Genomic DNA, 11,392 nt, shown 5'->3' with positions numbered 1-11,392 from the left:
GAGCCTAATAATCCTATAACCTATAGTGTAAAGAACTTAATCAACACCATCAAACAGGGGCAGTTTGAAGATCTACCAAGAAAAAAAAGCATGTTTTCACATTTTTCCCACTTTTCCCACATGTAGAAGGGACAGTGAACACAGCACATTTCCTTTTACAATTTCCTTGTTTCACTTCAGTCACTGGTTTGATTTATCACTGGCATATAACATGCCTCCACTATGCAGCCTCCTGCTCTTAAAACAACAACTATAGGCACTGTAGTAAAGTTTGAACACACCACATAACAAAAAAGATCATGCAATTATTGCTTAATGTAAAATGCACCCTGTTCAATAACTCTTAGAGAGTAATTCATATAATAAACTGATATTAATGCTGGAATTTATTATTTATATTAGACAGTATGAGGGGGTGCACCGTTCCTGGAGGTACTGCAATACCAGGTCGATGCGTGGAGTGGACGGAGCAAGCCCCTTTTCCATCTCCCTGATCCAAAAATCAATTTAATATATAGTCCCCGGGTAGGGGACGTATCAGATATTAAACTGATAAGAACAGATACTACACTTGATCTTAGCCAAAAGGCCGAGAAGCGATACTGTAAATGAGTCGGAGGTGAGGAACTGATCCGCTGCACAGTTACTCTCACTGACGGTGCTGCAGGGGAATGATGCGTTCAAGTGACTCTCGGGAAAACTGGAAACAAATCCACTAAACGTTCTTACCAGTGAATAAAATGCCATGCAAACGCAACAAAAATAAGTAAAATTATAAGAAATGAGGGATTTATAATAATAATCGCGTGGGAGTCGCCTTCGTCACGTGACAATATAAATCATCAGAAACTAATTTTACAGCCACATTATGAACACAGCTGCAGCGTTAAAAAGACCAACAGCACGCAAATGTTACATGAAGAAGAATATAATGTGTTTTAACGGTCCGGTGACAAACTACACAACAAAAGAGCTCCTAGAGGAGAAATAAACCCTCCAACTATGTTTAAGTCAATAATTCCATACTAACATGCTATTTAGTATGTCCTAAACTTTAGTATGACACCAATAAGTACGCGAATTACATACTATTTCCGGTGAAGTATTAAAGTATGCAACGCTGGACACTAAACGGCGGCGAAAATATCCCACAATGCATTGCGCTAGAGTGACAATAACAGACGTTGGCGGGCAGCTCAGTAACATCAATAAGGCTTCGATTTAACTGTTAAGTACGTAAGATTTCACTTTGCTTTGCGAAAAATATATATTTTAAAAATAATTCAGGAACTTTGATTCTCACAAACCGTCATTTTGGTCTCATTAAGTTAGCGGGTTACCATGGTTATCAGTCTCAAACCGGCAAGGGGGTTCACAGGAAGTGACGACATAAATGAATGCCTCCAGAAATAAATGCTAGTTTCCTAATGTTAACTCTGTACTACACAATGCATTGGTTCTTTTTTTTAACACCAGATTGTCGACCTTCAGAAGATTTCAAAACATGTTACATTACATAAATATGCAATTTAAAAAAGTGAACAATAGTCAGTTTATTCTCTGCTTCTTATTGTTCAATAGTACTGCAGCCATTATACATGTAATTCAACCACTCTCTCCAACAAGTTGTCAGCACATTTCCTTTTGCAATCTCCTTGTTTCACTTCAGTCACTGGTTTGATTCATTTTACACTGACATGCATATAACTATTGTTATCATGCATACTAATATTGTTTGCACACTGGCAATATTTGCACTATCTGTTTATATAATGTTTATTTTTGTTTATAGCTTATATTGTATATTGGTAGAATTTTTTATTTTTTTAATTCTTATTTTATTCTAACGTTTTTATCTATTCTTTGTTATTATACTGCTTATTTGCACCAACAAAACCAAAGCAAATTCCTAGTGTATACCTCTTCCACCTGGCAATAAACACCATTCTGATTCTTATTCTGATAACATGCCTCCACTATGCAGCCTCCTGCTCTTAAAACAACAACTATAGGCACTGTAGTAAAGTTTAAACATACCACAGTCCAGCCTTAGTTTGCGATGTGAGGCAACGAAAGAAATTCATGTTTAAAACAGAAAAACGATATCAAAATTTGTTGTATGTGTAAATCAACAACATAATATTATTAATTTGATTACATATGGCATTTTGTTGACAAAAGTATATTTTTTCTTGTAATATTACAACTTTTTTCTCATAAAGTTATGACTTTATTCTCGTAATATTACAACTTTGTTCTCGTAAAGTTCCACCATGCAGCCTCCTGCTCTTAAAACAACAACTATAGACACTGTGGTAAAGTTTAAACACACCACATAAAAAAGATCATGCAATTATTACTTAATGCAAAATGCACCCTGACTATTAACTCTTAGAGAGTAATCAATATAATAAACTGATATTAATGATGGAGATAATTATTTATATTAGACAGTGTGAGGGGGTGCACCGTTCCTGGAGGTACTGCAATACCAGGTCGATGCGTGGAGTGGACGGAGCAAGCCCCTTTTCCATCTCCCTGATCCAAAAATCAATTTAATATATAGTCCCCGGGTAGGGGACGTATCAGATATTAAACTGATAAGAACAGATACTACACTTGATCTTAGCCAAAAGGCCGAGAAGCGATACTGTGAATGGGTCGGAGGTGAAGAAGTGATCCGCCGAACAGTTACTCTCACTGACGGTTATGGAGGGGAATGATGCGTTCAAGTGACACTTGGGAAAACTGGAAACAATCCACTAAACGTTTTTACCAGTGAATAAAATGCCATGCAAACAAAACAAAATAAGTAAACTTATAAGAAATGAGGGATATATAATAATAATCGCGTGGGAGTCGCCTTCGTCACATGATAATATAAATCATTAGAAACTCATTTTATAGCCACATTATGAACACAGCTGCAGCGTTAAAAAGACCAACAGCACGCAAATGTTACAGTACACGAATTACATACTATTTCAGTGAAATGTTAAAAAGTATGCAACGCTGGACACGAAACGGCAGCATAAATATCCCACAATGCATTGCGCTATAGTGACATTAACAGACGTTGGCGGGCAGCTCTGTAACATCAATAAGGCTTCGATTTAACTGTTAATTTCGTAAGATTTCACTTTGCTATGTGTAGTATCTATATTTTAAAAATAATTCAGTAACTTTGATTCTCATAAACCGTCAATTTGGTCTCATTAGGTTAGTGGGTTACCATGGTTACACGACTCAAACCGGCAATGGGGGTTTCACAGGAAGTGACGACATAAATGAATGCGTCCGGAAATATAGATACTAGTTTCCTAATGTTAACTCTGTACTACACAATGATTTTTTTTACAGCAGATTTTCGACATTCAGAAGATTTCAAAATATGTATCATTATAAAACTATGCAATTTAAAAAAAGTGAACAAAAGTGTGTGAAGGAGCGCTATCGCAGGTCCTTCCTTCCTGCAGCTGTCAGACTCCACAACCAGCACTGCTCCCAGTAGACCACTTACACACCAAAAAACTGACAATAATATTTGATATTTTCAGGTGGAATTTCATTCATTCTCACTGTGCAATATCATTTTCCTCTTGTGCAATTTTGTTAATAGTCTGTTTATTATCAGTACTGTATATACTGCTCCTATTTTTATACTTCCTTCTATTTAAATGGTTCATATTTTGTTACACTTTGTTTGTTTGTTAGCTGATGCATCTTGTTTTTTGCACTATCCCCTTTGCTGCTGTAAACTGCACATTTCCCCACTGTAGGACTAATAAAGGAATATCTTATCTTATCTGATTATTCTCTGCTTCACTGAAAGTTTACTTTCACATCTGTATTAACTGGGTAGAGCTGCAGTGACTGTGATTTGGCATTCATTAAAGCATGGCTTTGAATTAACATCACGTTAATTAATTTTGCTTCGTAAATAGAGTACAATTAGTATTGTACTGCAGTTATTATCCATGTAATTCCAACCACTCTCTCCAACAACTGAGTAGTCCTGTCCCAGCTTTCTAGTTTATATTTCTTGAACATGTTTGTCGGGGGAGAGCGCGAACGCAGTCCCCCACTACCACAAATTATGCAGTCGAGATTCCCACATTTGGGGAATTCGCACGGGTCAGCAGAGACCGATTGTGCAATGGTCTAGCCTCGCCCTGGGTGAACCACCTTCATGATCATGGTATCTCCCCTGCCAGGTAAGTATGAGTTGTACAGATCAGAGACAGGCGAGTGATTCTGGGAGGAACTGATCTCTGTGACGGGTTTAACTTTAAATAAATCAGATCTAATCAGTGATCAGAAGTGAATGTGATTAAATATTAAATATCAAACAGTTTCCTCTTTTCGATGTGTTTGGTGTAAAAGCGCCGTAGAAACGTTTAAAACATTTAACGCGGGTTATAGACTGTCTTCCCGTCATGCACTGCGAATTAGATGCCTGTAGTTCTATTAAATGATAATTCAGTTAATAAAACACATCAGCAGTTGGTAGTAAACAAGTTAAACTAGCCAGAATAAAAATACAACTATCAGCGTCGTTACTGACCAGTAACCTCGTTTATACCGCAATCCGTGTTAACAAACATTAAACAAACATTAAACCAGAGAAACAACAAACATTTACAACTTCTGCATAGGAGACGGAAGTAATGAACTGCGCATGCGCCAAAAGTACAACGCTTCTGTCAGCCGAGAAAGTAAAAGATTTTTTATTTTTTTAAATCAGCTTTTATTTCCAATTTTTATTTATATGAAAACAAAATAATTATTTCCTACGTAACCATGTGTGTACTACTGTTATTTTCTTTTAGTATTATATATATATATATAATTTTTATTATAATTATATTTATTATCTTCTATTATTATTATTATTATTATTATTATTATTATTATTATTATCATCATTATCTATATCTATATCTGTTTTTCTCTGTAATGGCTGTATTAATACATCAGATGGTTATGTTCAGGTCCTTGTAGCCTGCTATACTGTAGCACCCTCTGCTGGGTAATTAACAACACAGCAGCCCTGTTAAAAAAAACTAAAAACTTTATTCAAGTTGACACAAACTAAGTTTTTCGTTGTTTTGGGCGATATATGAATTCAATTGTAACGTTTTTCTTAACAGACTAGTTCTCCATACATACATGGTTGAGGTGTAACTGGCTGGGCCCTAAACTGTGACCTACAAAACCACAGAAAACCTGGTGGGGCTTTATTGAGCCTTAATTACCGTTAAGTAGGCCAATTAAAATACAATTGAGCCAAAACACGTTAAAACGCACTGTAATAACCTGCATATTGTGGATGCGTCCAAACAGTCGATACAACTATTGAATTCCCTGAATTTGCGCAAACTTTTTTCACCCTGTTTGGTGAAAACCTCCCCAGAGACACACCTGAGGATGAAACTAGAATCATGAAGGTGACGCCATTAAGACCAAAACAAGTCAAACTTCTAAAAAAATAGACACTATTGGCATGAAGCGTCTGACATGTTAAAAAAAAGATATTAATTTGTAAACTTACTCACCAAAAGACGTCGTGAAGTAAAAAAAAAGTCTCTTTTCATGAAGATAAAACTCATCTCTGAGGGGCCCTCGATAATCCGTCGTGGTGATGGACTCAGTGGTCCTGATATGTAAATGAGCTCTACACCTCCACCTCTACCAATGGGAGCTCAGCTCGGAACTGTGTTATGCAACAGTTTATTTTTTATTTTTTATAATATGTTTATTGGGTTTTCTTATTTTCACAAACACAATAAGAATCAAAAAAATCAAAAAACAACAACAAACAAACAAACACTGATACAGCTCAGATCAAAAAATATATATAGGAGGTTATAGGAAATAGTCCATAGTGCAGGGAAGTCACAGGAAATGTGAGTTCATGTTCAAGAGACTCCTTGTGAGATAATTGAAGGGAGATCAGGTCCAATATAATTCAAATAGGGCTGCCAAATATGTGGAACTGATCTACTTTGGCATGTAGAATATTTGTGAGATATTCCAAAGGGACCATCTCAAATATGACTTTTCGCCAGCCTTGGACAGAGGGTTTCTTATCACTGATCCACTGTAGTAATAGATTTTTTCTAGCAGCAAATGTAAGAATGTTATATAACCTTTTCTTGGCTGCAGTAGTTATATTTGCACTTGGGATTCCTAAAATCAAAGGCATTGGATTCATTTCTAAATCCTTATCAAATATATTATATATATATTATAAATATATTATGCAACAGTTTACTGACTGTAAGTAAGTAACATTTATTTATATAGCACTTTTCCCAGACATACATCACAAAGTGCTTTACAAGATCATTATGCAAAACATACAATAATAACTCATAAAATGTGGTGGCTTAAGCCATGTGATTAATAAATGACTAAATAAAACACAATGCATAGAGAAAAGTACACAATAAATACATTACAAATACAAGCCTGGTACATACAAGCTACCAAAATGCCTGTCAAAACAAGTGAGTCTTTATCTGACCTTTGAAAGAAGGTCACAACATTATTATTAGACAAATTATTTTTATATATATTTTTTACTTTTTTTTAGTCTAATATCATTCATTTCTGATAACAATTTGGTCAGAACATTATTCTTCATTGTGATAAAAAAATATTGTGATATGTATCTCGATTTCCACCATTGTTGTGCTTATAACATTTGGCTAAAACTAAATGTTTTATTTCTTGTGTAAGAAATAATGAAAGATTTAAAAAAAAAAAAAAAAATGCAAAACACTTCACAAATATTAGCTGTTTTAATAGTGTTCAAGTTTTGGAGTGAAAATATTTCCCATAATATTGGAATAATAACCACAGTTGAATGGTTTCTAATTACCTATTATTTGTTTTCATATTAACAGATTAATTGTATCACAGCACTTATTGCCTGCCTTAATGCATAGACAGGACACAAAAGGTAAACAACAAAATCATTATTTAATAATTATATTATTAATATTTTTTGACCAAGACCAACATGGGATGGGATGGCAGAGAGGGGTGATCTTTTTTCTGTTTCTATTTCATGTCACGCACACTGAGTTATGTTCTACATTTGATAAGATGACCTTTGCCATGTCTGCAAAACAATAAAACAATAAAAAAAAAGTTTTGGAAGAAAAAAAAAAGAAGCCAACAAAAGCAGTAATATTCAGGTTGTATGTCAAAGTTAAAGTAGCAGAACAATATCAATATATTTCACTTTAAGTAAATTACTATAAGTAAAAGTTTAAAATTTAAAATTGTACTTGACTAAAAGTCCAGATGTAGAAATGTACTAGAATAAATTATATTATTTTATGTTTTATAAGAATATAACTTCTGATGCATCAAGGTGTAAGAATTTTAATATTGTTGCTGAACAAAGTGAAGCTCATTTTAACTACTTCGTTGGTTTTAGTAGACTGTAAACAACTGGGAGGCTTCAGAGGTTACACACATTAAGTAAATTAATTTAGGCGTGCAGAAGAATTTGGCAATGATCAAAATGAAAGCTTATAAGAGTTTGAGTTAGTTGTATTTTTTTTTTTAGCCACATGAAAAAGTGGTTTATTTTGGTTTATAGGACAGTAAAGAGGTGACACTCATTCTATTGATCAATCTAATGCTAATTATCTAAGCCACAGCAACTTGCAATGAATTAGCCTTTTATTTCCCTAGTTTCCATATATTTTAATATCAAAAACAAAGTAAACATATAGCTGAAAAAGACTTGGTGAAGTCTGTGTTTGTATGTGTGAGTGAAACTAAGCTGTGTTTCCCTTTAACTACAGCAGGAAGAAGGATTTCAGTGGGTGTGTCCAGTGTGTTGACATCCAGAAGGTAAGCAGCAGTCTGGACTTTGCTTCATTATTTCCTGTTATAGCTTCAGGAACTACTAACTTTCTTCTTGTTTTCAACCTGCTGAGGTTTGTTAATGCAACAACATGTTTTGACTCAGTTTGTTATTGGTTTGGTGGATAGACTGAGCCAGTCTGTGGCCAGTACAAAAATAGCTCCCAGTCAGCTCCTATCTCAGAACTGGCAGTGGATCATTTTGGCTTTAAAGCAGACGAAAGTTCATACTTGATTCTTGTAGAGTGGTATAGTTATGGCCAGAGCTGGTGTAGTTGTTTAATGTATCTATCTGACTCAGAATAAACAGGAATGACACAAAGCTACTTGACATTGATGAAACCAGCATCTCCCATAATGTGCTTGTGCAGTGGCCAAATTTAAGGATTATTTTTTTGTTTACTTTATTCAAAATGAATGCTATATTTTAAGTTAAAAATCCGGCCACTAAAAAAATCAAAAATAGATAAATAATAAATAAATGACTCAATGAATAAATAAATGTCATTAAATGTAGCAAAAGTAATTTAAAAAATAAATGTAGCCATTAATTAATTGATAAAATGTGACATAAATTGATATTTATGTTTTTATTTATCTATCTTTGTACTTATTCCCTTATTTATGTACTCTTGTTTAATTTTTCCTTTTATTTATTTATTTTTATTAATTTTAAAATGTATTTATTTTTGCATGTATTTTTTAGTTATTTTAAATTATTTATTTATATTTAAATGTATGTATTTATTTATGTATTTATTTCTGCATGATTTTCCCTTTGTATTTCACCCCTTATTTATTTCTGTATTCTGTTCTTTATACATTTCTTTTCACATTTCTTTATGCCTTTCTGCCTCATTATGCAACTGAGGGGACTGTCACTCAATGTTTGAAGAAATAAATGCATAAATACATTTAAAAATAATTATGAAACAAATAAATAATAAATCCAAAAAAAATAAAAATAAAAATAAATAAATAAATGCGGTTGCCCCCTCTTAGCTTAACTAATCGGTCGCTTTGGTCTTGGTTGACTATTTCTTTCGTCGATTGGTCATTTTTTATGCTTTTTTCATGCTGAATGAGTTATTTCCAAGAAACTCGTGAGCACATCTCTGGTAAACAGATTTAAAGATTTAAAGTGGTGTTTTGTGATTTTTTGTGAAGAAACTCAGTTTTAATCGATTAGTTGACAAAATCGTATGAGTGTTAGTCACTGAGAATTTCCTGGGTCGAGGAAAGCCCTAGGTGCACTTTTGATCTATACATTTTACCATTTTGTTAAGCCCATCTCACACAGCGTTAACATGCAAAGAACTAGTAAAATTTCTGTTTTTGCACTTTGGGGCCTTTAAAAGTATTGTTGGAACCCTGAAACTGTATTTACTGAGTCTTCATCGACTGTACCACTGTGTCTTCTATGTCTTCCAGCAGGTAGCCTCACATAATATGTCCTCTCCAGAGATCGCCTCTCTCTCCTGGGGCCACATGAAGGTGAAGGGATGCTCCTCCGGCTACAAGGACTGTAAGGTCTGGCCTGGAGGCAGCCGGGCCTGGGACTGGAGAGAGACTGGGACCGACGTGAGTGGAACCAGAATCAAAATACCCACAAAATACATACATACATGTATAGGACTGCATACTGACGGCAACACAATGTGAAAAAACACATTCTTCAAAAACAACTGTGGCATAGCAGGCTGGGGTTTTCCCTTCCAACAATGATGATCTTGCCTTTCCCACCCCCAGCATCACCCGGGAGTACAACCTGCGGATCTGGAGGAGGTGCTGAAGAAGGGAATAGACTTACTGGTCATCGGCAGAGGCATGAGTGAAGCTCTGCAGGTAAAACAGACCTACAAAAAGTCCACACACTTAAAAAGGATTACCAATCATCAATTTATGAATTCAAGCTCATTTTCCATTTATGGTTAGTGGAGTCAGACACGTTGGTACCAGTGCAGTTTAGAGGGGTTTATCGTCAACTTCCACCATCATCTAACTGGTTTCAGATGTTCCTTTTAATATGGATAGCCTACATGAACATGAACAATACCACAGTGTAGAAATACTTTGTTACAAGTAAAAGTTATGCATTCAAATCTTTACTTAAGTAAACGTACAAAAGTATTAAAAGTAGGGCTGTCAATCGATTAAGATAGTTAATCGTGATTAATCGCAAATTAATCACACATTTTTTCATCTATTCAAAATTGTCAAGTATTTAATACTCTTCAAATGCAAATGTATGTATATATTACTTTACTATCAATTAACAACACAAAACAATGACAGATATTGTTCAGAAACCATCACAGGTACTGCATTTAGCATACAAAATATGCTCCAATCAGAACATGGCAAACTGCAGCCCAACAGGCAACAACAGCTGTCAGTGTGTCAGTGTGCTGACTTGACTATGACTTGCCCCAAACTGCATGTGATTATCATAAAGTGTGCATGTCTGTAAAGGGGAGACTCGTGGGTACCCATAGAACCCATTTTCATTCACATCTCTTGAGGTCAGAGGTCAAGGGACCCCTGTGAAAATGGCCATGCCAGTTTTTTCTCACCAAAATTTAGCGCAAGTTTGGAGCGTTATTTAGCCTCCTTCACGACAAACTAGTATGCCCGCTACAAGCTAAAAATCTCAAGTTGTCTTAAAGATATTAGTGGTGTTAAATGAATTTGCCTTATTATTGCGTTAACTTTGACAGCCCTAATTAAAAGTAAAAGTACTCATTATGCAGAATGGCCCATTTCAGAATAATGTAATTATATTATTGGATTATAATTGATGATGCATTAATGTGTTCATCCCACAAATACAAGTACGTCAAAATTGTACATAAATACAGTGCTTGGGTTAATGTGTGAAATAGGAGCGTGTGTGTTCCCTCAAACACGCAGGACAGAAACAACTGAGGAAAAATTCTGTGGACACACGCCGTCAAGGAGTTTGTGCTGTCGTCTCTTCCCTCAGGTTCCGTCGGCCACGCTGGACTTTGTGAAGCAGAAAGGTGTCGACGTCAAAGTCTTGCAGACGGAGAAGGCTGTTGCTGAATATAACAAACTGGTTGGCCAGGGCGCCAAGGTGGGCGGGGTCTTCCACTCCACCTGCTGATGATGTCACCTTTGCCTCGCTGCACCAACTGAGATAACCTGCACAGGATGGAGGACAGCGCCATGTCCCACAGACTCTGTTTGGCCATACAGTATATATAGCTGGCCAGCTCTTCTAGCTCTCAGCTTTTCTCAGCATGATTTAGCGTTGAAACATCTCAATGTCCAACTTGTTATTATTTCAAACGTTACCTTTAGATCAAGTTGAAGATGCGATACAAGTACATTTAATTTTAGAGGCCAATTTTGTGTAACGTTAAAGTACAATGAGCAGTTTTTATTAGTCAGGTAAAAGGCAGGTCTTATTGTTGTTGGTAAAAGGTAATGAATGTATTGCTCAGTACTGCTTGTTTGCTACACAAAATAAAATTAGAAAATGAATCATCTC

At 35.3% G+C, this 11,392-nt stretch overlaps 1 protein-coding gene and 3 non-coding genes across 7 annotated transcripts; 1 reads left to right on the top strand and 3 right to left on the bottom strand.

Moving 5' to 3' along the window:
• Positions 1-410: 410 nt before the first annotated feature.
• On the bottom strand, positions 411-601 carry LOC141771782 (U2 spliceosomal RNA). The gene has a single exon (XR_012594777.1). It is a non-coding gene; the product is annotated as a U2 spliceosomal RNA (small nuclear RNA).
• A 1,857-nt stretch (positions 602-2,458) lies between these two features.
• LOC141771781 (U2 spliceosomal RNA) lies at positions 2,459-2,649 on the bottom strand. Its single transcript, XR_012594776.1, has one exon. It is a non-coding gene; the product is annotated as a U2 spliceosomal RNA (small nuclear RNA).
• Positions 2,650-4,056: 1,407 nt separating this feature from the next.
• LOC141771777 (U1 spliceosomal RNA) lies at positions 4,057-4,222 on the bottom strand. The gene has a single exon (XR_012594772.1). It is a non-coding gene; the product is annotated as a U1 spliceosomal RNA (small nuclear RNA).
• A 3,598-nt stretch (positions 4,223-7,820) lies between these two features.
• aamdc (adipogenesis associated, Mth938 domain containing) lies at positions 7,821-11,390 on the top strand. 4 transcript variants are annotated; one of them, XM_074641040.1, is made up of 4 exons: positions 7,821-7,869; positions 9,313-9,462; positions 9,631-9,726; positions 10,865-11,390. In XM_074641040.1, exons 2-4 carry the CDS (start codon positions 9,331-9,333, stop codon positions 11,003-11,005), a joined length of 369 nt encoding a protein of 122 aa, XP_074497141.1. In that variant the 5' UTR covers positions 7,821-7,869; positions 9,313-9,330; the 3' UTR covers positions 11,006-11,390. The 4 variants fall into 4 exon arrangements, with proteins under 4 accessions (XP_074497141.1, XP_074497143.1, XP_074497142.1 ...); XM_074641042.1 differs by having other exon boundaries at positions 7,845-7,869; positions 9,344-9,462; XM_074641041.1 differs by having other exon boundaries at positions 7,847-7,869; positions 9,316-9,462.
• Positions 11,391-11,392: the final 2 nt, after the last annotated feature.

This window comes from Sebastes fasciatus, chromosome 7, assembly GCF_043250625.1.
Source record: "Sebastes fasciatus isolate fSebFas1 chromosome 7, fSebFas1.pri, whole genome shotgun sequence".
Lineage (NCBI taxonomy): Eukaryota > Metazoa > Chordata > Actinopteri > Perciformes > Sebastidae > Sebastes > Sebastes fasciatus.
This window is presented reverse-complemented; position numbering and strand designations above follow the sequence as displayed.